This window comes from Varroa destructor, unplaced genomic scaffold (genome assembly GCF_002443255.2).
Source record: "Varroa destructor unplaced genomic scaffold, Vdes_3.0 BEIS01000004.1, whole genome shotgun sequence".
Classification (NCBI taxonomy): domain Eukaryota; kingdom Metazoa; phylum Arthropoda; class Arachnida; order Mesostigmata; family Varroidae; genus Varroa; species Varroa destructor.
In genome coordinates this window covers 39,698,027-39,725,391 of record NW_019211457.1, presented here as the reverse complement: position 1 = coordinate 39,725,391, position 27,365 = coordinate 39,698,027, and the positions used below count along the sequence as shown (strand labels likewise).

Below are 27,365 nucleotides of genomic sequence, written 5' to 3'. Positions count from 1 at the left end.
ATATCATCTGTTCGCATGTTTGGTTATTCTTCCATGAGTACGGGCTAAAGCGACGAATGTTGTCGTCTCTCGTAGATCTGTTTTTACATCTAACGCTGTTGGTTTTTCTCTTACTGATTGATAATCTTAACTCTCTATTTACTGTTTGTGTGAGGCGTCTCTCTGGCGTCGACATGTCACTGCGTCCTAGTAGATGTAAATCGGACGTGATTAGCTACAGACTTGGACTCCTCTGTGCGCAATGGTCAGCGAACGCTGCGATCTTGTTACACCGAGATTAGAGCTCATGAAGGGGCCACAAGAACATCCGATTGCTGTGTCGTTGATTTCACAAATTGCTACCCACTGCCAAGTATAATATAAGAAAAAAATAAATGAGACAAATTTTTCAGAAAACACCATTCAAATGTATTGTCAGGAGCGCCAACAGTCAACGCTGACACGCACTGGCTATGCATCTCGTATGAAAGTTGTGTATTATTTGTTACTTTTATTGAAAGGGGCGTATTGTGTGTACTTTGAGATAGGCTCATGCGGGTGCATAATACTGTTTCAGGTAGACCGACCGTTGTTTGATGCAAGTCGTCACCCGAATTGTAGTTCTCGTCGAAGGGTTAAGAGCTGTAATAGATTCAATCGAAGAATCATAGAGCACTCTCGTGACCTTCACAAACGATGCTTTGCCTGATTAGGACATTGCTCGCTTTACGTGCTTCCTGGATATGTTGACTTTTATTTTTTTTTGACAATCAATTATGTACATTGTACAATGTACGGGGTAAGAGGCTTTTTACTACAAGTTTTTGTTTCCGTACAAGTAAATTGTTGGTGAGATTACAGAGCAGTGGACGAGGAATAATTTCAAATGAATTATTATGGTCAAAACGATCGAAATTTGCAAGCATTTGTCACACGTCCTGCTTATCGATATTTTGTCGCCGGTTGATATGTTTTGAAATATAATCGTATACCTAATAGACGGTACAAAAAGGAGAGGAGACAATACTCTATTATATATCCATTTCGATGCTCAGTTATTAACTTATATATTCACTGATGTCTAAAACGCGAGTATATGGGACAAATAAAACTAGAAAAAAATACGTCTCTCTCAATTAAAACACACAATATATACATATATAATATATATATATATATATATATATATATATATATATATATATATATTGTGCGTGTGTTTATTTAATCCACATATTATTGAAACCCTGTCTTAGAAGTAATGGCCATGATACTCGGCAGCCTTACCACTTTCCTATTCGTCAATAGCCCTCCTAAAAACACAGGAACTTTTTTTACAATACTATTAATGGACGTACTGAGCTATCCTTTTTTCGTAGTTGCTTCAGCCAAGATGCGTTCTTTACTTTGTATCATCCGATCCTGACGGATAGTGTATTGTTTCGAGGCTGAGCTGTTACCGATCGCTGTAGTATTCGCAGGTCGTGAAGCCCAGCCTTATAACAATAATTGCAATCCGGACGCAAATTCATCTTATTGAGGCTTGATCTCATCTTTGCTCCAACAAGCTCTCCTGATACCCAGTAACCTTTCACATTGTATCGAATGTCTTGTCCAGTCTCATCTTGGCCAGGCGTGCATTTTTCCGCCACGTCTTGTACAGCGTCCTGAAGCGATCCAAGTTTCTTCGAGGTGCAGTCCGTTCCACTCTTTCCCGTTCGCCATCTAAACGTCGGGCTTTTCCCAGCTACAGGTTTTTCCAGTGCTCTATTCATAATTCATTGTCTGTCTGCTTTGAACCGCAGGCTGCAATGACCTGGCATGCCTTGGTCCTGTGCGCTAGCTTACTGTGGTCTCCCGCCCCATTTCGACGGGGACCCCCATGGTAACTCCATAACTCCTCTAGTCGACTTAATTGATTCGGTAGTTATGCAGCCCTAGATGATCCCATACTCTTTCCCAATGGTTCCTGTAAGCGCCGGCACCGTTGTTCTGTATCCAAAAAGTCAAAAAAAAAAACAGCCATACACTATACGTTGCCAATCATGATCACGCACACGAGACGCATCGTTTATCTACGTAGTACTCAAAGCAACAGACGACGCACATTCCTACAGATAAATGGTTACATATGCCGAAAACCACAAACTCTATAGATATACGGACATGCATACATAAACACCCTCACAGATTAACAGACGACAGTCGAACGTCGAGAATAACAGAATACAGCCAAAGCGAACTACGTAATCATCCAGCTAGCATGGCCGATGGAACTCAGATCAATCCAACTGTCATAAAGGAGGTTGACGCGTTACGCCACGAACGATGCGCCGTGCAACGTCACCGGAAGCTCCAAACAGTGCTCGTATCTGTCAGTTAGATGCACTTGTCATTTGTCTCAGTGTCGACAGGGTCAATGATACGACAGAGCCGGTGACGCCGAGGCAGGAGCAGGCCTGCGGGTAGGCATGTAGGCTGCATATTTCAAGCCCCTATGCTTCAAGTCGTATGTTCGGTACCTCCGTTAGGTTATTTTATCAGACAGTTGGCTTCCATCGAGAAACGTGTTTGTGCCCGGATTCAAACCTAGATTATAGCTTGTCTCTAAGATTAGCAGGCAAATACGTCACCCACCTAAGCTATCACAGGGGCCTATGTTAAGCCTGTCTCTCCGTCAGAGGCGTTATAGTAGCGGTGGGCTCTTCATTTGTAAGTGCACACAGAACTACGCTGAACACAGTTATAGACATAGAAGAAATCATAAGCCGTACACTCATCTAAGAATCTTCATTAGTCATTCCGAGTACATGTTCGTAGATTTTCGCCCCTGCAGCTACCGTGGCGAGCTTACTGTGATGTTCAAATGAGCCTTGCGCGTCATGCGTCTTGTGGTAAGGAAGCAGCAGGAATATAATCGTATCATTTAATTTGATAACCCTGTACATACAAGAGCACGCTATTACAGGCTTTCAGGGTGACAATAAAAACAAGTGAAGACATCCAGCGGTCGTTCGGACGGCCTGTTTCGCTTTTTGTGCTTAGTCAAAAGTCGCACAAGCTGCGCTCAGCGTCGTAATAACGACTTGATGACGCCACAGGCAACAACTTTTGTTTCCAACCAAGCAGGGATGATCAATGGAGAGTGCACATTAATATAAGACTTCTATCTAAGAACCCCGGAAATAACCTTGTTTTCGTTAAAGGCTTGCTCTTGGCCTGATTGGTAGCTAAATGGGCCATTCGTATGTTAATGGAACAATTATATTTACTGTCATATATAATTGTGTCTTCGCGACAACTCAATACCTTCGGTAAAGGGTCTTGACAAAGCAATATGTTAGGTCCGTAAGGGTCTACCTATTAATATAATATAATAACAGAGGTCTAGCATCTAATGGTTGTGTATGACTCGACTGTACATTGTATTTGTGTTTGATTAACAGCGATCACTGTTAGTATTGCCTATGATGATTACCATGATTTCTGCTATTTCTGTATTTTTATACTTCTATTATGATCACAATTTTAATTAGGTACGATTATTAGGCATCGTGGAAGCCTGGTAACCAAGTATTGTCAATATTGATCTGCTTAATTACTCGAAATTTGTGATTGTGTCCAAGTAGACGTTTGTTGAACCAGATACGTGATATGAACAGAATGTCCAGATAGCAAAGACAAGCGGCAGCTACCGTTGATACATTGAGTGCCGAAAATAGGCCACAAATTTTAGTGATATTTCTGCTAGGCGATGCTGCCCAACCCAGTTTCCCAGGCTTCGAAGCTTGTTTTGTACAAGCACTGATCGAAGTTGAGACAGATCGCTGGTAAAACTTTTGAACTAAATGATTCAAGGAAATTCCTGCTCGAATGTACAAGATCGTTAAGTAAGTAATTAAGTAGAAGTTATATAAATAATCATCAAAACTATATTCAAATTCACAGCAAAATGACTATCGATGACTCAATGCCATCGTGACTGTTTCGTGGCAAATCTTTAACATAATATTATGATTTGCAAGAGAGGAGCGTTCGATAATAAATATAAATACATGCCAGGTAAAGCAGTGTTGTGGTACGTTGGTATGCAGGTACGTATCGTTATAGGAAATTAGAAGGTTTAACAGCTTAAATAACCTTATAGTTTCTCGTACAGATGATCATTAAAGTCTAATTTAAAACAGGATAGGTACGTTGTAGTCAAAAAGATATAGGAGAGTGCTAGAAACAAATAGGGATGAACTGTATTCGAATAATAACTCAGTGGCCTAGACGGCTAAGCGTTTGGTTGGAACAGGAAAAATTGCAGGCCTGAGCCTCATCAGCGATCGAATTACTTTAATCCGTTACATGCAGGATAAAATTAAAAAAAAAGACTGCTTTGTCTTTATGTACTGATGTTTTTAGCAGAATAATTATATAAAGCACATAAACAGTATAAGGCAATATGTACTGTTTTCTTAAGTAAAAAGCACAATTATTTTAACAAGTATTTTAATCTATTAAAATACAGCAGATACGCTCAGAAATATATATTAATTATATATTATTATAGATATTTATCTCCATTGTATTTCTTGAAAGTAATTATGCATTATGGGGTGTTTTCAAAGGTTTCTAGACCGTTTACTGACATTGCGCATCGGTTCATTGTTCTATAGTTTCCTTTACCCGATAGAAAACTGGATGAAATCGTTATATCTATGAATCTTCGAAAGTACGGACGGTCTACAGAGTGATTGGCTGTTAGCTGTGAGACCAGCCTAAGGAGGTTTATGTTCTTCATAGATGACTTAATCACGACGTGTGTTAACTCGGTCGATGGCCGCCTCTCTTTCATTCCTAAGAGAGACCGTCCTGTTGATGGCCATCTTGTCGCCAGGACGTGATGCTATCACTCATAGCAATTCACGCAGTGTTGACTGTTGCCCAAAAATGCCAACACGCTAACGAACCTCTAGTGGCAGCTACGATGGCCACAACAGCAAAAGTGAATTCCGTAGATTATCATACATTTTTACTTCTCCGATTGCTATTTTCGATGCCGTAATAGGCCACTCGTAGTGTTTACGATTGTTGGAATTATTCTCACATAAAACGAATGATGAACCTGGCAAGCCGGGGTAAAGGCTGGCTGATAGTACATTGCCTTGATCTTGAAAGGTGGCGAGAAAGGGCGTAGTAAAAGGAAAGCGCGCGTTAACGCATCGGTACTGTCCACGCTGAGATCCGCTATTCTACTGTTTGATGATGACGTCCTCTTTGCTAACAAAACCATCGATCTTGTCAGTTTTCGACGAATAACTCATTGTTTAGTGGAATAGGCCAGTCGACATGTTGCATAGCCTGAATTCACATAAACAGGCCGCTCAGTTTGGCTACGAAGATATCTACCATAAAACAATCCAAGCTGTATCGATAGAGGTAACGAGAGAATTATTTTTTTATTTATGGGGGGGGGACAACGGCCAGCAATACACAAAGTAACTAGGTGATAGTAGGTAGGTGTTTTCGTGTCTCGTAATTGTTGCCCAGTTGGTTGACTTCAATCAGCGTCTTGGCCTTGTGATTCCGCCATAAATAAGCCACCAGAAACTGTTACATGTTCGAGCCTTTTTATAGGAATAAAAATCCGTGCAGTTCTGTACGCTTAATTACTAAACTGACAAATTATTATGATGAAGTTAACCGAATTGGCACAGCAAGCGATATATAAACACCTTTTCATTTTATCGTATTTATTTAACTTATCATTTTAGATCTAGTGTTAGCGTACATACAATCACTAGATACTATAAAAATTAAGATTAGTTTTGTGCGGTTCACAATTTAGGGTTTTAACTAAGTTATTGTACCGTGTCGTGATTTCAAGGCCGTCATACAACAATACGTTAGCAGATACGTTAAAAAAATCATTAGCAGTTGACAACTGTCGTTTTCACAGTTCAAAAGCAATATCTAGAACACCACCTCGCCACCCTCGCCCCGATTTCAAAGCAATATAATATATCAAACTTTATTTGTATTTTTGTACCTAAATGCAACGCTAAAATGTCTCACTAACAGTCGTCTCGAATTCTAGCGCCCCATAAAATAGAGTCGCTTTTGTTTTTGCCACTTCGCATCTTAACTGTATACCGAGCTGCGCAACATATTGGAAAGTTATAGCGTTTCACAACTTTCAGAACTTCTTTTTACGAAAATTCGGTCATAAAACTTGTGATATTCTTATATAAATTGGATATTGTATTGTGTATAAATTGGTGTGTGTGTGTGTGTGTATATATACAGTAGTGACACGTCGAAATGAATTTTCTTAAGTTTTATTTCTGGGATTATATTTCAACCTAGTTCTAGAAGCGTTAGTCCTAGCAGATATAATAACTTTTTCGTAGTAAGTTATATTGATAGGTGTGAATTTACTAAGGTGTCACTCAAATAAGCTATATACAAGAAAATTTATCGGAATGAAATTGTGGCCTAATAGCACGCCAGTACCGCCAAGAATACAAGGAGTGAATACTGGCACTAGAAAGCTACAAAAGGCTGACTGCTGTAATTATCTATTTATTAATAATTGATATTCTCCTCCTGTATAGGAAATCCGAGTATATCAAAAATGGTTTTTTGAGCTTTCCTAATAAATGTTTAAGCTCTTTAAATCGAAACCCTATTGAGGATCATGGAAATCTTTCAGGAGCCTCGTGACAATTGGCTATAACGTAGACCAGCGATTTCGAAGTTTTCAACGTTTTGGTTGGATTATACCTTATCTTTGGTCAAATTTTAGAAACAGTACAGAAACGGTGCTTTGGTGTTCTAAAAAGAACTGACTTTTTTTTTAGAACTAGGCGTAGCAGATGAACAAACAAGCCGCCAAAGTTGCTCCGACTTAAGCGCAAAATAATATATATATATATATGTATGATGTATGTTATGTATATATGTCTAATCTTCTTCGCTTTTATTAATCGTTGCGTTATATGCGATGGCTTCGTTAATTAGCTTGCCTGGCTAAGTGTTTGACTTCGGGGTTCCGGGGAGCACATGTCCAAACGTGGTGAGACAAAATAGCGCTTAAAAAAGCCCCGCTAAGTTTAGCGGGTTTTTCGTTGAATTCGAAAGTTATCTATAACCGCGTGCGACCTCAGGCTACCAGTTCCATCCTCGTTTTAGATGGTGCCATTTCCTGTGCTAGCGTGCCAAACTAGATTCTACGAATTCCATCCACTGCTAGAGCTGCCCGCTCGCTAGCGTAGAATTGGAGGTCAATGACAATAATTCAAATGACTAATGAGACCTAGTCAGACGTCGAATATCGAGTCCGCTCGCTTGTCGCTCGTTCGCCGTCTCTCTGATACAGGCGAGCGGACTTCTCCGCTTGCTAGCCCAACGTGTTAACGGGCTGCCAAATGGACCATTACTATGGTTGTCGCCATAGATGATCCTCTTCTGTGCCGCGGTCCAACCCCCTTCATCATGTCTATCAAAATCTCTTTCGGTCTGTTACCGCTTAGGGTGGCGATGACGTCCGGATGGTGGTCGGTATCGGCGCTACGATGATGAGAATTTCCAAATTCTATCGATGAACCTCCCTTGACAACGACGGCAGAGAAAAGCAGCCAGCCGCCGCTGGTGGCAATGAACAGTTGGATGAAAGCGAGCGGCGTGTGAAACAAACTAATTAGCAAGGTTTACAGGTTAAGGGCTTCGCTATCCAGCCTCCCTTTTCTAGGGGACAGTTTTTGCCGCAGCCGTCAGCCAATGCCTGCTTCACAGCGATTCAGCTCCTTGGGGGTGAAGCGAAAAGAACTGTTTAGACCGGCGTCGAATAATGGTTGATGATAGCAGTTAAGACGATGATGGGATGCCGTCGACTTTTGTCGTATCTCGGCTTTTATTATCCCGTGACGTTTCCGCGGAGGCGGGATAGAAGGGCCGACAGCAAATGCACCACCGTCCGCTCGCTTAGTTTAGCTGCTCTTGGTTAGCGGCTGGCTGACTAGCGGCTGGGCAGTCGGTCAGAAGCCCTCTTGGAGGCTGTTTGCCGTAGCGAAGGTAGGTTTCGCCGGCGGAAGAATGCCGAGTGATGCCTTGCAGCATCCAGGAGCCATCGAGCGAGTCACCGTGCCGGCGGAGTCTCGACTCTCGTGGTCCTCACACACAGTTCACTCTTACCTCGTACTTGGCTCCTTTCCTGTCGGGTTTTCGCAGTTCATCTAGCAGTCGCTCTGGATTCTCGCTGGTGTACCATCTTATAACGACGTTCGCTCAGTGGGCTTGGTCAGTTACTGGCGTTATTTGGGCTATGTCCGTTTCGATGGAGATGAACCGATAGACTAGTAAACGAACTGACGAACTAATCAGCTAACCTCAAAACGACGCTAACAGCTACTGCTGCCACCGAAGGAAAAGAGCTAGTAACCAAGTAGGCCAGCGACTATCTGTTTCTCACATAGACCAACCTGTGTAGCAGAGCGCCATGACTACAGAAAGGTGGCGTCCTGTCTCGTTGCTTGGTCGCCGCACGAGTTGCTTATCGAAAGCCACCGCGTGGAGACTGCCATAAGTTGGGCGTGCGTTGGTTCCGCGATGGAAAGCGATGTTTACGCTGCTATTGTTAGTGTTGCTGCTGATGTTACTACTCTTATCGGCGTCATAGGGAGCGCGACTGACTGGCTAACTGAACGTGTTATCTGCGGGCATCATCAGCGGATGGGTGATTACGATGGCGGCAAGCAGGCGCCAGAAGTATTGCTCTGCCGCGATGCTTGGAACATGACGCAGGCAACAAAAGTCGTACGGCGGAGTTTGGGTCGGACGATTCGTATACTTACACAAAAACGACGATGAAACGCAGAAGGTCGCTGTTACTGTCGTCACAAACGTCGCCAGGTGAACGCAGCGAGGTGCTAGGTATGGAGGCGCCGTGTCTCTATAGGTGCCGTGTTTCGGCTGTAAGCAAGCAAGCTAGCGAACTTTCTTGCCACCTAGTTATTCAGCCAACCATGTTCTAGTGAACGGTGATGACGGCGATGGCGGTGGACGCTTATGGCGCAGCATGAGTGACTCTGCACTCTGCAACAGTCGCAAGGAGCCGCAGCTAACGTAAAGTCTGCCCAAGTAATCGCTGCTTCGGTGGCAGCAGCAGCTGAAAAGGTAGCCAGCCGGAGGCCAGCACGCTCTCTCACAGCTTGGTGGGATGGAAAAGAAAATCGCTCTTGCTTTTCGTCCAGGAGCTGCGATGGGGAGACGCTCAGCGCCTGCACCATTGCCAGCAAGAAATTCAACGCGCCAAAGCTTAGCCACCTATTTAAAGGCTGAGGCCTGTCCACTTCGGCAGCAAACTTACCAATATATAGAGTGAAGAAGAACAGATTCAGGTAGAGAAACGCAATAGCTCGTCCCAGGGAAGAGCAACTAGAAGGAGAATACCATAGTGGTCGGGTTTTATCACTCTGTGAAGTAACTACCCCAACTCTATTGTGTCAGCAATGGGGCTAGCAGTGGTAAGCATACGCAATTGATAGATGCTGACAATTACCCGGATTTCGATAACGTGAATAGGTTGTCCAAAGTATAGACGCTTTTCCTTGTCCTCCGACACTCGAGACTGGTGTTGCGTTATATTGGTATCATGTGCGCGTATCTGGGCAACAGTGTAATTACGGTTCTTTCCGGCGGCGGCGGCTCCGGCGACGGCGCTGTTTTCAATGACGGAAAAAACGTACCACAAAGACGCTCAAGTAAAAAGGTCGTATGAGTGCTTAGATTTTGGGCGCGCCCGAGGCGTGTGTGTTGTATTGTGTATTTTGTGTATTTGGATTTAGTTTGTGTTTACACGCTTCGGGTTCACTCGCCATCAACTTGTGAGCAGTGGAGTGCCGCAGTTACAGTTAGGTGGAAGGGGTAGGGAGAAAGCTCTCACGTGCGGGGGTTTGGCCCAGCCCGGTTGGGATGCTGATTGGCCCGATGTGTGTGGAATTGGGTTTTGCGGCCAGCAGGCTCAAGCAGTTGACCCGCAGGGGTCTACAGGCGGTAGTTGGGGGAAGCGGGAGGTAGAAAGCGCAGAAGCGCAGTTTAGCTGCCTGAGGACGAACAGACAGAGAGCAAAGAAGGAGCATTTAGCTGACTCGCCCATTGCTGGTGGATGCTGCGTTTCGTTTTTGTGTGTACACCCGTTTGCAGGTCGTTCTCGTGTTCATCGCCGCAGGACAGCAGGGCGGTGTTAGAGCTGGCGAGCTGTTCAACCACTTCAAATGTAGCAGTGGGAGCGGGAGCGGCTGTTTACAAGCGGACAAGCAGAACGACGTAGCCAAGCTTCCGCTTGCGTCGGGACCCTTTCCGGTCGGTCTTAACAACCACAACAACAACGACAACAACAATCTCCAAGCGGCGTTAGTCAGAACAGCCAACAGCAAAACCGCGGGCGTCGACGCGGACTCTGTGGTCAGTCAGGGAGAGGTTGTGGATCTGGCGCACAGCAATGCCGCTGGTGCTACCGTTTCCAACCATCGGCCGCTGCTAGAAAAAAACGCCGTCCCACTAACTTCAGCCAAAGAAGAACAGGCTGCGCGTGACTTTGGTTATTTGCAGGCCGAGAGTCTCGAGGCCAGGGTTATTGTCGGGTCCGCTATCACCGTCGAGTCGACTAGGGAAAAAACGGTAGCGTCAAACAAACGAATCACGGAATATGTTACAAATGTGCCACCAAACATGATCATTGTGTATCATTATCACAAAAAGCGCTCGCCTTTGGTTTTACCGAGAATTCCCGATGACACAGTTTCTTTTAGCCACGTTGTGTAATTGTCGCCATAGTAGATGTATATGCACTGTAGGTATATTGTGAAGTTTCAAGAGAGTTAACTTCAATGGTGACTCGTGTCACTTGCCATTATACTATATTATATTGATGTCTTGATTTCGTGCCGTAGAGCAATACAACCGCTGTATTTAGACACGACGTGAGTAATAGCCATTACGCGCGCTGCACGTTCTTAGCAGCCTAAGCAAATGCGCTTAAGGGGAAAATGATCTCGGTTTCGGTGTACCGCTACACAGCACTGTATTGTCAGACGGGTAGAACGTCATATCTATAACATATGACTATAGCCACGTCAAAGATCTAAATGAATACTACTTGTACTTTTTTTTTTAACTAGTTCTTTTTGACTCGATTGGCCTTTAATCGGGCCGCTGATTGAATCTGCCGATTACCGTCTATTGCCCCGTAACTGCTATTAGAAAGATTGTGACCGGCGATGATGCGTATTTATGCTTCTAGTAGTAAGTATAGCTATATTGGTGAAATTAAAAATTATTCTCTTTAGTAACGGGGCAAAGTCAACTGAGCAGAATGTACATACTTATATATATCTATCTCCTTTTTAAATGGCGGAGACTCCAGGAAGAAGTCTTTTCACTGCACTTTGGAAGAGATTTCATAAAACTGTAAGAACGCTAGACAGATGATGATATTTAGATTTATGTAAGTATCGCATTAACTAGTCGCTTAATAACAAGTAAGTAATAGGGACTGTGACTTAGTACTTTACACCAGGTGTGATGATTCTCATTGGTTATTTCTGATTTGTAACGTACAAAAAATGCGTTCACCAAAAATTCAGCCCTCCTAGGGACTATTATATGCACATATACACGGTGCTACTTAAGTTCGTGGAAGAATACGACGTCGAGTACCACGTGTTTTTGCCTCTTACAAAAACCTCGGCCCGTTGTAAACAGCAGAACAAGATAGGCTTACTACTCATTTTAAAAATAGGATCTTCATAAACACAAGTGCCCTCATATCATACACAAGATCATGAATATAACGATAACTAGTGTAGTATCTTACTGGGGGGGACAATTCAAATTCAAGTTTAGCGGTGAAGCTATAACGTTTAAATATATTGAGTTTTAAGCATAATTGCAAAGAATCGAATTCGTTGCTCGTAATAGATTTAGTATTAACTATACGAGCTGGATATCGTAATTGGAGGTAAAATGAAAGTAGCTTTTCTTCTTCTTTACTATGACCGGAAAAACAGCGAAACTTCTTAGGTTAACTATACATATTCCGAACACGCGTAGGTAGATCGCAAACACACTTCTTTCAGCAATGCCACGATTTCGTCCAGCAATTTTTATTCTATCGAAAGGTTCTTCTGCTACATGAATTGTACCATTTCGTTATGGCAGTCGTAACCTGTGCGCGACCGTTTTCGTAAGCCATGAACAGGTCGATGTGTGAAAAGGGGAAATCTACAAGCACGAGCTCAGTCGTAACCTACAGTAAAAAACAAGTTGGAAAAATAAACTGAAAGGTTAAAAAAATACGTTTCTCAGTAATTTGAGGGTTGAAGTTGACAGCTTATGCTTAATACCTGCACACATACCTTCCAGTGCTTCTTCTACTCAACCATCGCTTGTTTCATTAGTTAGCTGTGAAAATAATAGAGAATAAAAAGTAAAAGGTATGTTGACCTGGTCCCCGCGCCATATTTTGTTGTGGTAACAAAATGAATGGGCCTACATGGAGAATTTAGGCACACACTATTTTAGGTACCTGTTATAGTCTGTCATAGAAAGCTGAAGTAAGGATTTCGTTCTTCAGACTTCACAACCTATAGACTTGTAATTCGACAAACAGGCTAAAGTAGGTAACGGTTGACTGACATATAATGGTGATACGCTCTATGTGCCAAATGTCTATTCACTATTGTTTCTAGACGCTGTTGGAATTATCATTTACCACCGTTCGAATAGGAGGTGCTACTTCATCAAGCGTTTCTTTACCAATATGAAACCGAATATTCGCTCTAAATTTAACCGATAGCGAAGGTCTACTCACTGAGAGGGCTCAGCGTCGTGTACACAAAATATTTCGAAGGTGTTTTTTGGTTCGACTATCATATAGACGGCTGGCCCCAACGGAAAGCGTTCGAATAGGTCACACGTCTCAAGACTTAGGAAGACCCGCCATAATTAGCACGCGCTGGCTAAAGACGCATTGCCCGAATTAATTACTTTCTCAAGTATTGATGTTTTTGCAAAGCAAATCGTCCTTTATATCAAGACACTAACATAAGGCTTCATCGGCATTTCCACGACCCTGGCTGTGAGCGCTTGTGATCTTCTGATTTAGGCGATGGGTGGGCAGTGAATAAAGATATGTACGTATAGCCAAATCAGGTCAAGTTACTTTCAGTCGCCGGAACGCCCTGCGTAGCGCTATCGTTTAACAAATTGCTAAGATCTCACCGTGAAGATTTGTCAGAGATATAAGAGCGTTGACCATTTGTCACGTTTCGCTTCTTTCTTTTTATCACCGTCATGAGACAAAAGAAACGACCTTTTCAGTCACAGTGAACTGACACATTCGTATACATTGTGACCTTTAGTTAACAGCACAATGCCTCCGGCAATCAATTGTATCAATGTAAACCTATTGGGTGAAGATCATTGGTCTGCTTTGTCCGTCCTCTTTTCCTCAATTGAACCTGTTCTTCTTGTGAATCTTTATATTACCGATCATGTCTTTATCGCTATTGCCTTTTAGTGATCTTCTAGTAAGAAACTTGCTCAAAGATATGTTCTTCGAGTTTTTTCGAGTTTCCTGCGAAGGTAAGATTAGAAAGATGGAAATCTAAAAGTGTAGATATTAAGCATGGCTTCGCGGATGTTCTAAATAACGTTTAAATAATTAATTGATTTAAGTCAAATACACCATTTAAAAAAACAATAGTACTTTTACGTAATACTGAAAAAAATCCGCATTGTTGGTTAAAATGGGTTGTGCGTACATAGCAAAAAATATAAATGGAAAAGTGCTTAGGACACAATTTAGGTGATAGAGCAGTCGGTCGCCTTTGCGAGCATACGCCAAGAGATTCCCTCAGAAATCTAAAGAGGTTACACATGGCTTTTGCGGGTAAAACGTCAGCAGCGGGCGCTGAAGTTTCCTTTATAGCTCCCAAGTGCTCTCGTGGAGAAGGCCAAGCGATTAAAGCCCACCCTCAAAATCAGCAAAAAGGACTGTTGTCCATTTGTGAGTTTATTGTAGTGTAAGCCCCTCGCCTTCTCGTACAGTTCTAGGTACCTGTCAATAGGAGTCTTGGCGAGACAGCAAACGTATTCATTCACTGCGTCCCCAACCCACGTACGGTTTGTTTATAATACATGCTGTTTGAATCATGATGAAGTCATAATGAATATTCGGCTAGCACATTATCTTTCCTATATAAAGTCGGCCACGGGTTAGAGCTAGCTTGCATTTCATAAATAGGATTACATAATGTATCCACAGTATTGAGCAATGGAGCGGTGCAGAAAAGCTATAGGCTTTTGGCCAGTTTTTGTCTATAATTTGGAATGCCGTACAGCTAAAGTTAGGTAGAAAACACATGCGACATAAATAAAAGATAAGCTAAAAGAAAGATAAGATAAAAAAATATAAGTTTAAATATGGTGTAGAGCTGAGTGATAAAATTTCGATAAACTCCATCCCTATGTGAGTGGATTGTAAGGCATTCATAAAATCTAATAAGGTATTTATTTCAAATACATCCTTTACCTAAGGCACAGCTAATGCCTGACGATTGGTAATACGGACATTTTCATTTCATTTGAATCTAGACTTAAACAAATTCATCATACAGTGAAGCTTACTCACGGAATCTGAGCTCGAACGTTACAATCACTATACAACTTCGAGATAGGAAGTTTCTCTAGGAAAAGTTTATAATCTCGCAAGTGATTCGCTGCAAACGTACAGTTCAGACTTATAGATCCAGAGCCTCGATGGATTTATTCTAGATCTCTGGGTCACATTGGGCAAAGTCAGTTTTAATTTAACTCGGTTCAGTCTGCATTGCGCACCACTGTAAACAGAACTTTTCTACAAAGTTTTCTATTAGCATAAAAAAATCGCAAAAGCCTATTCTATACGACCGATAGCTTTTGGGAGTCGGATGAAAACGATTCCGCATCACGTATCCCTAGGTATTTCCACAACGAATATAAATGTAACTGTCTCTCTGTTCTAGCTTGACTTGACCTTCTAGCTAGGGTTCAACGTTGTACGGACGTTCTGTTCATTTCGTCTGCTACTGCTTTTTTGAGGCATTTGATAGCAGGGATGTGTCTCGTAAGTTTACTAGTGTGCAGAAATGTACTCGATATGAGAGGTGCCTGTGCTCGTGATTTGTATTGATGACTATCTATCTATGGTTCGGTATTATGCATATTGATTTCTATTGTATCCTCTAGTTACTCATCTAGCCATTTATCCTGACGTAAATCTGCATACTCGAGTTCAATTTGTCTCTACGTCTGGAGTTCAATATTTAAAGCACCATTAATTTAGTCCGGCGGACAGGTGCTATTTTTACTCGACAATTTTCCCAGCCGACTCGTTTTTTGATGCTGAGATATTTCATGCTCGCTTAGGACGTTCGTTTAAAAAAACCCTCTTCTGAAGGTCGAACAAGTAGCAGACGAAACAGGCCAAGTCTCAGACAAGTAGTCGTATGAATTATAGAACGCCATATACTTCTTTGAACCGACTACAATAAAATAACTGCGGTAGCATTTAGTAGGTTGGGCTCTCTCTTCCTAACGATTTTTAAACGCGTCTAGTGTCTAGAAATTGACGGCTAACCGGTCGTTAGCGTGGTATTGCGTCTGGGGCAGGTTGATTTCCTTTCTATGAGCGTCTTCGCTGCATGCTTGCAGCGTAACTAAGTATTAGAGCTAAAAGAAGTCATAAGAGATAAGCTGCGTGCCCCGAACGTAAGAGTTCAAACATTTTCGTAATCTTTCCATAGTTTTCATCGCTTTGACTACATGAATTACATTAGAGGAAAGGATGGTAAACTGTATATTTGACGCTACAATATTTCGTTACTAGACTCGTTTCCCAAAAAAAATACAGGTTTCCTGTCTGAAGAGATGTTCGTGGCGTAATAGTTAGCTTTGTAAAAGAAAAAGTCCATTCGAGCAACAAGTAGGAGACGTTCAGTCATTTTAAACCCTCAATTAAAGAAAGCTATCACGCAACAGGGATCAAAAAAATGGAAATCGTTTTTTGAATGCGTTTACCGCACCACTTACCTATCGTGGACATAACGCTAGAACACGCTGCAATTGAAGAACCAATAGTAACTTGTTTGATATGACTCTAATTATTTGCGTATAGCGTCCTGAACCGGTGTAGAACTTGTATCCTTACAAGAACGACGAGAAAAAGACGTATTTCCGTCTTCTCAGACGACATAACGACAAGACCATCTCAAGTGTAATCAAGCACGCCATTTGTCAACTTGACAAATGACAACGAGTCGTATAATAGGATAGCAGCGAAGGCGGCTAATCTGTGATGACTTACGTATATAGTATAGCACATATATAATCGGCTGAAATTTTCATCCATTGACCAGTCCGCTGTTATCTTTGTACTATATTCTAAAAGAGGCAAACATTTCGAAGAAAGATGAACAAAACGTATTCATCTTGGCCATACGTAGACAACTCATAGCATTCCTAAAATAGATAACCCGAGAAAGTATCTAAAAAACGGTTCTGAGCGGCGATATTGTTAAAACAAGCAGTGATCATTTTAGCTCGGATCTCTTGAATGTAAGATATTTAGAATCTGCCTTATTTATTTAGTGCGGAAACTCAGACAGGGTGCGATGGGTCGTGGAAATACTTTCATAGACACACAATAGAATCAAACGTAACCAAAGGTAACGTAAAATTCTTCCAAAACGTTGACTGTTTAATGAGTTGTACGTGCTTTATTGATAGCTTGACGATACTGAAACGCGTAGGAAAATAGGCCTCGGCGGAAATGCTGTTCGTGAACAATCTTATTGACATAGGACCATTTAGAGATGTTTATATCACATTTCATCCAGTTTAGTTGTGTAGTTGTGACAAATAAAAACGTTTAATGACAAAAATATTTCTATGTCATAATATTATTTGACATAATAATATATTGATTACTACGAAACATGTGTTCGATAATACTAAAGCTGGTACGGATGAGTTGCACCAGTAACTTGGCCCATGGTGCGTACTATATATGCTTCACACGACAGGGATTGATTTTAATTCTCTCCTCTGAGCTTTGAGACGCAAACTTTTCTGTGAAAAGAAACCTTATATATATATTTTAACGGGGTATGCGTGATCTTTGTGATTGAATAGGTCTCGCCTCAAGTAGTCACGCTGAGAGTATCACGTATTTCGAGTGGCTTAAAATGAAAACTTTTCGTACATCAAATGGCAGCTATTTTCGTATTTGACTGGAATACAGTAAAAACAGTGCGTCCGAAATGCGGGCGTATCAAATTATCCTATTAGCGTTATTGTCATTAGCATAGAGCCCGTTAGAAGCCGAGTTTTCGGCGCCGTCTCCTTTCTTCCTATTCTATGAATAAAGGCAACAACGTTTATTCTTCAGATGCACAATTATCTGCTACCGATATGATCCCACTGATCATATTATCGATTGACTAAATAGACACTACTTAATGCCGTCAGATATACCTGTTTGACGTATTTCTGTTGTCCGCAAGCAGGCTCGCATTAGGCACAAGGCAAAAGTGTGGCACCGTTCGTTCAATTCGCTTATCAGAAACCAACATTGGCCTTATTACAGTATTATTATGTGTACAATGAGTTTTGCATTTACTGAATACTTGATAGAGTATGCGAAAGTGGCTACTGCGCCTTCTTAACGGCTTTCTCGTCCTGTTGGGGAAGCGTCCTGGCCGCAGTTGGCGAACGTCACAAACGCCTTAATTATGTGGAAAGTCCTAAGAACAACAACAGCAGCAGCAGCAGCAGCAACAACAGATCAATGCTTATGTGCTATGAGAGCCTCTGCGGAAACTCAACTTCGCTCTGTCTGGCTAGATACCTCCACTGATACAAACTCTATCTTCGTATCTACAACTTCACGATGTTGTACGGGGCAAGTCAAGTAACAGAACGTTGCTCTCAACGCTTGCTCACTAATGCAATTGCTATATATATACATATATATATTGGGTCTGGTTGTCCATTTGCCCTTTTATTTAATATGAAAAATCTTCCTATTTAAATTTCATTCTACTGCTAGTAGACGTAGTCACGCTATCCTACGGTATTCTATGCACTGACTAACGGCTGCCTCGATAGACCTACCCCGCTAAACCTACCAATTTTTTTTTAAATCTTCAACGCTACTAAGAGTTATTTCTATTTGTGCTATTTAACTCAGTTGGGCGTAAATTTCAACTAAATCGCAGGCTGACATCGCTATAGCTGTTCGTCTACGATTCCCTGCTGTGTGTGGTTCGGTTTTCTTGATTTGATCGATATATTACCTTAGTTTATGATTAGCTATATTCTATCCAGTAACTAGCTGCTTTGCTGTTTTTTCTTTTTAGGATGTTTTAACAATTCTCGTACTGGTTCGGTCCCTTTAGTGCCGTCTCTCCATTGCAATGAGTCTTTTTCTCCCGTTTAAGTTATTTAGCTGCTCAAGGAAAAAGCTTGGACTTCTAAATTTCTAATAAAAACAGAGCAAATTCACTCCATTTGTATTTGGCTTTGCAATACGTGGCGCAAGCCTAGGTATTGGCTAATCAAAGCTGTTACTCCAATGATAAATAAGCCCGCCCTGTTTTTAAAACGTTCTTCCGATACGCAATAGAATTGTCACCAGTCTGTTCCGCAAAAGTAACCAACTTACTTATTTACCAATGGGGAAAATATGAGAAGAATTGTCTACTTCTTCCACGAATCCTGAAAAGTCAACAATGTTAATACGATCCATTCATAATGATAACCCATAAAAAAAAAATCAACTTCGTCCAATATTGGCAAAAGGGTAGCTGCTAAAACAATGTTCAACCAATCATCGAGGTCTAATAAGAAATCTATGGTTCGGATATGTCCGATACAAGCACGGAACGAAATGTATCCACATCTGGCTCCAAAGCTAGACTATATTCACATGTCCCTGAGCTTGAAAAAGAAATATCATTGCCCTATCACGATGACACAGTTACCCCACCGTTCGTTCCCCGTTACACTATGGCAGTGATGGCGTTCTCGTAGCGTTATAAAATTGCAGACAATTCATTGTTTCGTACATCACGATGGCCGTTCCATTCCCATTCCGAAAGAAACAGCTGGCCTCAATTTGAAAACAGTTGCCAATTCGAGATCAAATAAATGCGGCTGTACCCTTCGAAGCAAAGTTGACCTTCTGTTGTACTCAGTATCAGTCTGGAATTTCACCCAAGCCAAAATCCCTACTCTGTTATGCTTTCTTTCCCTGTCCCGCTCAAGGTATGCTGTCTCGTTTTCACATTTGAAATAATCCATTGGACACTTTTAAACGTACAAACACTTAATTTGGTACAAACACATAATTTTACCACACAGTTAAAAAATGTGTATTTCTAATTTGAGAAGCTTTGGGGGGCGCTGGGAGAACTTAAATATCCTAGTCTAGCCCTTATTAACATGACGAAAACCACTTAAACGCTGCGATATCGCTAACAAGATTACCAGCTGTGCAGAGCACTTAACACGCATGAGGCATCGTAATTATCAAAAACAGCACATCTGCACCCAACCTGGTATGAAAATAAATTTTGACGATTTGGAAGAGCTCGGACTGACTGCTATATATAAGCCTTGCTGAAATTCTCCTTTAAGGTTCACGTGGCCGAAGGTTGACGAAAACCTATGAATTTGAATTCTGGAAAAATAAAAACCCGTATGAGAAAGTTCCAAGACTGCCAAATATAGCCATGAAATTTTCATGGCGTCGAGAGTGACGGAACTTGGATACAGAAACGGGGCATATACACATCACGCGCGCAAAGACAATTACATATGCCTGAAGGAGCTAAACGCGATACCGCTATTAATTAACAATTACCGAGAACGAAATAACGTGTTCCTCATTTCTCTAATCGTGGCTGGCATAGCTGCCGTTGTGGTTCTCAATCTATACTGGGTTGGGGACAGGCCTTGTCTGCCCGGGTGCGTCAGACTGATCAAGGCGATTTAAGAGACGGGGACTGGTTTCGCAGCATCGAAAGCGAGTCTAGCCCTCAAACCGACGGACGGTTCTTTTTAAAGGGTCCGGTGCGGCGGGCGGTTCCAAACCGTATCAGGCAACGGCCAGACAGAAAGGCAACGAAGTATGATGGCACGAGATGGCGACGACGCTGGTTGCTGCCAGCAGTGTTAACCGATGTACGCAGCTAATTACAAATCGATAATAACTATCGAGATATATATCGGGTTTCTGCTTTGGTAGAACTCTCCAGCGAGAACCCCTATTCTCGCCACCTTTTGGCAGAAAGAGAAAAGACTCTCCATCCGTGTGTTGTTGCCACTGAGGCTACTGCTGCTAGCAGAAGTGATGGGCCGACTGATTTTTGTCCGGTTGTGCTTCCGGCTACAAAATCCTGACATGTCGTTCGCTCATTTTAGTTTAGAGCACAACTCTTTCTCGCGATTCCCCGCTGGCGCCGCATCCCGTTAACCACCTCCAGTAGTCAGTCCCGAGCCATTAACTTCATGAAGTTGGATGGCGTAGGATTGCTTCGCACCTAATATAGCGTACAGCTCGCAGCCTTTATACGGTCGACAGCCGTATCAGCGATCAGCAATGACTGGCAGAAGCCAAAATATTATCGTTTTCCATAAGGCTCTCCGCTGCCATTTTCGTTCACTTCTTTGCCCTCGTTGTACAACACCGGCAGCTAGCACCGTCGCTGTTGATGTTAATACAAATGATGATATCTGCTTTTTAATATTATTCCGCATCTCCACGTGCACACCGTCGTTTTTTGAACGAGAAGGCCTCTTTGGCGTGACGGGTAGCCCATCCCCGCATTAAACCGTTAGCCAGCCCTGTATGACCATGAATCATTGTTTCTCCAAGTAGTTAACGTTTCTCTTCCAAACAGACCCCCCCCCCCTTCAGCTTTCGTCCCCTTTTTCATAGCGGACACCCGCATACTGCCAGACGCAGAGAGCAAATCATCGTCTTTTAGCCCGACCGAGAGAAATGCTTGTGGTAATGGATCTGCCCCTCATTTTCAGTCCTCGGAACAAAGGTTCTTTGCTCGTTATTTACGGATCTACCGTTTGGTCCGTACAGACACACTGAAGGACAGCGGGTCTAGGATGGCCGGCAAGGTAGGATTCCGCACAGAGAGCCGAGGGAGGAGTTAAAAGAGATTGACAAAGAGATAAATGACTGAGGTTTTTTTAATGTGTATCCATCCATTCATCTACTACCATGACGACTACTACTTATGGCGATACTAGTAAAACTGCCTGCATACCCGTTGAGTGAGCAACAACGAAAAGAAGAAAGAGCCCGCGTGATATTTTTCCAGCAGTTTTATCACTTAATAGGCATGGACAGCACGAAGAATAGAGTTATTTCCATTATCAGTCAGTAATGAAAAGTCGATAAAGCTCAAACAAATATGGCTGCGTCGTTACCACTTATATGTGTGCAGACAGTGGTACCTACGCTCACGCTCTGTAAAAATAGAAAAGAATATAGTCTCCATTTATTCAGATTTACACGTAAATTGTTGTACTGTACTATATAAAACATCATAAAGAGGCATTCTATACCTGCAGATCTGGTCGTCGCTGCGCCTCATTTGCTAATGTCCAACACAATAGGTTATATCAATTATAAGAAATTCCCTTTTATCAGCCAGGAATACCTAAAATCACTCCGACTACAGTAACGTTCAGAAGCATGAGTAGATACGAGAGTACGGCGTTAGAATATCAAACCGAATATAGGAAAACAATTGTATATAATAAACGTACTAAGAATGGGTTTCTCGTCTAGCAAGCTGTGTCTGTGTTTTGAGTTTGCTTATTATGCGATCTCCATTTCTACATAAAAATCTTACGATTTATTTTCGAACAAACAGTTCGACAATTTTACTAATAATTTCATAAATACTACTACTATCAAGCCCGCTGACGGAAGAGTTATGCTTTATTCATCCACCAGCCAGTTCTTCTTGTCAAATACACTATTACCAGAGTAATTTACAGGGATAAAAAAGGTCCCTTAGAATCAGGGACATAATTATTGATAAAAATTCATATGTCTGATGGTAATCAAGTGGTCTCCGCCAACCAACAAGCCGTTTACTATACGAGGTTCTCATTCATTTCGTATGGCAAATCGGAGTAAAAAGGGTATGCGTCGTCTATGTCCAAGATGTCACCTTTGAACTTTGTAAACCACCTTCGAGAAGGTTAAGCAATCCTGCTATTCTAGTTATAGTAAGACGGCATAAATGTTCCGAGTTGTTTTTTTCTGCAAAACAATATCAGTAATTTAGAAAATTATTTTTAGCGAAAAAGCCAATATTTGATTTCTTGAGGTAAGCTACACCCTACAATAGTTAAATACACGTCGATAATTTCGTGTCCTTTAATAGCCAGAACGGGAAATTGTTAACATCATTTTTCGCGATACCTATCCCCAATGAGTAACTGCGATTATTAAATGATATTTTTTTTTATAATTTACAAAAAAATAAGTCTTTGCCGCTCCATATATATATATATATATATATGTATATATATATATATATATATACGGGACCGTAGCGGCAAAAGCTTTCAGCCCAATATCGCAATTACTCGTGTTCTAAAGAGGATCATACTTAATTAATGCTTAACATCACCATTACAAAATATTTTAACCTACAAATGTGCTACCTGACGACACTTATCGGAGGTAAACTTTCTGCATCGAAATAGACTTTCATAAAGAATGGATCTTCTACAGTTTAGGCTATATAAATTGTTAGTACAGATGAGAACGGCAACTGAAACCTCTGATCTTTAATTTCACGGAAACAACTTGGCAATGTTCGTCTGATATCGTTAGAACTCGATGACAACTAGGCCAGTCTCAGGCAGAAGCGGGAAACTTTAGTCCTATATCAGAGGGTTTGTTTAGTATAATATATCTTGTATTCTATAGAGGAAAGCAAACAGTACTGCTAGGAGATTTCTAGTTTACTGAATTCGATCATTTTTCACTGCTAATTATTTTTTCAACAGAAGATATTTCTATCTAAGTAGAATTATTTTACCTAATATAGAAGAAGGCAATTGGCGACATTTTGCATAGTTCTAAGTCTTTTTTCCTCTACCGCCTTGATAACGGGATTGCTGTAGCTAATTATCACAAATATATAGCACGCTCTTATCAATTATATTATTTGTTTTGGAATTTTTTAGCCCTTTTCGAAAGACAACTGGCTGAGAAAATAAATGGGTAGTGAACTTCTGTTCGAGGGCAGGCGTTTGTGTATGAATATATATAGAAATATATTTATTCCATAACGTTCAAGTTGAAAATGTAATACAACGCTTCGGGACGATTTGCATTCCGGAAATGACTTGCAATTCGATAGAAATTTACAACTGCAATAAATGTGACACAGAGGCAAGATTGAGCCTCCACTTTGTTTCTGTGTTATAGCCTTACCTAGGCGTTAACAGCAGAGTTAGAAGTTACAAGAGTGAAACAAGATTATGCATAAAGTTTTGTATTCCGCCTAGTAAACACCCGAGAAAATGCTAGCAAAAAAGGACGACACGAATATGTTGATGCTGTGAAAGCCGGTTTCTTCGGAAAATTCAGCAATGGTCACAAAATACTGCTAGCTTCCTAGCCGACGTCTAGCGTTGGTCTTAGAACTATACCTCAGTCTCCACGCTCCGTTTCCGTTTGCCCTTGCTTCCTTACGTAGTATTCGATCAACGTAGTATTCTCCTAGTACGCAACTTGTTCCGAGTAGGAGACAAGCCCATTCTTAATTTCAATGCAGTGTCTCTTGCCCGAGTATACCGGCATGCCATCCCTGCCATCTCATTCCACGCTGCCTTATATTGGCTGGCCTTCAAGGCCCAGACGGGTTCTAGGTAACCCAAGCGGTCGCATTTCGTTCCTGGTGCGACGAGCGCGAAAAGCTCGTCTTTCGAAGACATTTGTGAGACTATTGCAGCAGTAGCAGGCTGCAGGCCGTTTGTTTGGTACAGCAGGGCCTTTTGGTCGGCTAGCATCACAGAGCGGTTGGTTCCTTTTTACAGTTCAGCTCCCCGCTGCAACCCGCCTCGTTTCTGCAAAAGCGCGGCCGACCTCGCCGCCAGGGAAACAAATGGACTTTCCTTTTTTTGCCCATTCTTGGTTGTTCCGATCCACCCGACTCTGTTTCTACCGTCGCCCTCCGCGTGCTATTCTGCAGCAGCCGCCAACGCTCGCCGGTTCCTTCAGCTTCATTCGATTCGTCGCGGAAGCATTTGGGCCAAGAAAGGTTTGAAAAATAGAAAAAGCCTTCAAGGAGAGGGGAACATTAGCTTCACAAACGACGGCGGCGCTCTTTTCGGCCACGCGCTTTTCTTTCTTTCCTACTTTTTCTGTCCTCCTCTCCTTCCAATTTTCTCCTTCGCTTCAGTGCTTCAAGTTCCAGTGCCAGGACCACGATCACCGCTTTCCCTTTGCTCAGACTGGACGGGGTTGCAATTGGAATCACTATCCAGGACGACATAATGAGCGTCAGTACTGCAGAATCAGAAGCTACGGTCTTCCCGCTTATCTGCCGGCTGACTGGCATTCGAGTTTGGTTTCATTCGGCGGTATTTTGTGCCGATTGTGTTTGATTGCTTCCGCAAGTGATATGAAGGATCTGGTATCTGAGGGTTCGAGGGCAATAAATAGGAGAAATTTCCGAATCAGCTTCGGTGGCAATGAACAAATCATTTTTTTATTTTCAAAAAAAAAAGAAGAAAAGACGGTCGAGCTCGCACTTTATATCACAAAGAGGGTAAAAAGAACATTAAATTGTTCGAAACTGTATAATTTCCCAAATTATGGGGTAAACAGAAGCAAAACATGTTGGGCATCCAGCTGCTGTTAAACAGACTAAAAAGATAAAGTCTGTAAACACAGAGAGAAAGTAGCATATCGAAGCTGTGCTCGGATTATTATTGGTAAAAACAAAATTTCAGTTATATCTGTTGTGGTAAACAAAATCATTACTGTAGTTAAAAAAAAAAAGGGGAGAAAAGCAACACAAGCCTTATCCGAGTCGACAGTGATTCTTTCAAATAGACCGATGTAATAAACAGTCGATGTACGCATACTCTAACTTTCAAATGAGAGAAGTTATTAGCGCTATGATCTTAAAACTTGCTTATGTCTTTTATCGAGCTTCTTGTGTATATAAGTCACGATCAGCGCTCCTACGTGAAATGCTCATCTAGTAAGTCAAACACTATTAATACGCGAAAAAACTATGTGATCAACAAGGTAATCAGCTGGACTAGTAACACCAAGAGTATCAAACTAATTATCCTACTAAATTATCCTAACCTACTAGAGTCCTTGGCCACTCATCCTTACTGTACATATCCGGACTGTTGATTTCAATCTAGTTATATATATCTACTGTCGTTAGAGGATTCAGTGTCAACATAGACCTCGGTGGTTCCTACGTGTGCATACATGTCCTATATACGTATAATGAATGAATACAGTGGGAAACAAATTGTTTTATAGACACGCTGTATTACAATGAAGTGCATTCAATAATTGGCATCATATTCTTGTCTAATGTGAAGCACAACATAAAAAGGTATATATATATATATATATACGTATATATTGACCCTGACGTTATGTAGTTAGAAAAACATGATAAATAGAAATCATACAAAGTACGCAATACGTGCCAGCTTCTCTGGCTCTAAGTTATTGCCCAGTTGGAATCAATTTGCAGATACGTCTACGTTAGATACAAATCCACTGAGTGCTCTAGTATAATGAACGGAATATTACGTGTGTCATAGGTGTACGTTATATTTAGCAGCACATACCCCCGACATGATGCTGAGGCGTAATCCGTTGCACCTCTATACATATACAAATATAGTCAGACTGAAATTTTTATAGTCAAACTAAGTTATTAATGCTGATATAACCGCGCGGAGATTGCAGACATCAGTGCGTACGCCAACCAGATCGTTTTCGATCGGATTCGAAGTGATGCATTTGGTGGCTGATGAGCACCGGAAATTTAAAGCGCAGCTAACCGCGCTCAGCCTCCATCACGCACTATGGGAAACCCTCATGGCGATGCTTCGAGACGGCGACGGTAGAGGTCGTGCCATTGTCCGTAGGTTCATGATGATCTAGCGTAGATGTGACTAGAATTATTAAGCAGTCCGTTTGGGTCGATCGGACCTGGTCTTCTTTGTTCTCATCGAAACCGAGGTGATACGGTGTTACCTCACGAAAGGGCGGAGTCCAGCCAAGTTCAGTGATGGTCCAGCCAGCCATTTTGGTGAACTCATGCGAAGAGTTGTCTGACAGAAAAATCGCTGGCATGCTAAACTTTTGTTCATTACTAGGGTTGCACGGTCGCATTAGGCCATTCTGTCCTGACCGACTGGCATAGAGTTCCGCGTCATACCTTTCAATGTATGAGTGAAGGTGGATGAGCCTTTTTGTTGTTACATACGTAGGCGTTCAAGTACGAAATATAGTTCGACGTTCGAATGGAGATGGGCCCAATCCCCTAAAGCCTACTGCGCCCTCCGGCCACAATACTTCAGGTGAGGCAAAAAGCGAACATAGAGGAAACAACGAATGATAAAATCAGACCAGACTTTAAGCACGCCGACTGAAACGAGGCAACGGTCTAAAACCGTGCCACATTCACACAGTGTGTCGCCCCATCGCATGGCCGTAAGTTCTGTGCGTGACTTCAGCCATCCGGCTTAGGACCCATTCGTCGTGTTCTACACGTCACCTCAAATCAACATGGCCGATTGCTAGTGATGCTGCTGCATTCTTTGCTCTAACAAACCCCAAAAGGCGATTAAGTTTTAATCGAGTTCTGCCTGATTCTGCTAGACCTCGTACTAAGACTCCAATTATAGCCATTGTTACGGCCGCGTACGAGAATAGCTTGTAACATTAAGAAATCCCTTAAGTATACTGCATTTCATTTTCACTCAAACTTGTCTCTGATTAGTAGTTACTGTGTATGTACGTCTACAATTTGTACTCGGTTTTATCCCTAGTATAAAATGAGATCTGACTTTATAGTGTGATATAGTATCCCTTCTGTACTTTACATCTCCGTTGGATCCTTTCGGTCGAAAACCCTTAAAGACGCCCAGGCATAAATGTAAACATCCTATGCACGAACTGTCATTCCCAACTGCAAATTTTACCATTATTTGGCTTTGCTGAGCACTAAAAAATATTGAAGTTTGTATCACAGGAGAAATCCGAAAGTAACGGT

The 27,365-nt window shown here is 41.9% G+C and overlaps 1 protein-coding gene and 1 long non-coding RNA gene across 4 annotated transcripts; one reads left to right on the top strand and one right to left on the bottom strand.

Moving 5' to 3' along the window:
* Positions 1 to 1,109: 1,109 nt before the first annotated feature.
* On the bottom strand, positions 1,110 to 8,884 carry LOC147756189 (uncharacterized). 2 transcript variants are annotated; one of them, XR_015326862.1, is made up of 2 exons: positions 2,154 to 8,884; positions 1,110 to 1,971 (listed from the first exon to the last, which is right to left on the bottom strand). It is a non-coding gene; the product is annotated as an uncharacterized LOC147756189 (long non-coding RNA). The 2 variants fall into 2 exon arrangements; XR_015326861.1 differs by having other exon boundaries at positions 2,168 to 8,884.
* Positions 8,885 to 9,274: 390 nt separating this feature from the next.
* Positions 9,275 to 12,475, top strand: LOC111249606 (uncharacterized). Of its 2 annotated transcripts, none has more exons than XM_022803667.2 (2): positions 9,275 to 9,491; positions 10,171 to 12,475. In XM_022803667.2, exons 1-2 carry the CDS (start codon positions 9,477 to 9,479, stop codon positions 10,789 to 10,791), a joined length of 636 nt encoding a protein of 211 aa, XP_022659402.1. In that variant the 5' UTR covers positions 9,275 to 9,476; the 3' UTR covers positions 10,792 to 12,475. The 2 variants fall into 2 exon arrangements, with proteins under 2 accessions (XP_022659402.1, XP_022659401.1); XM_022803666.2 differs by lacking the exon at positions 9,275 to 9,491 and adding an exon at positions 9,498 to 9,736.
* The last annotated feature ends 14,890 nt before the right edge of the window (positions 12,476 to 27,365 follow it).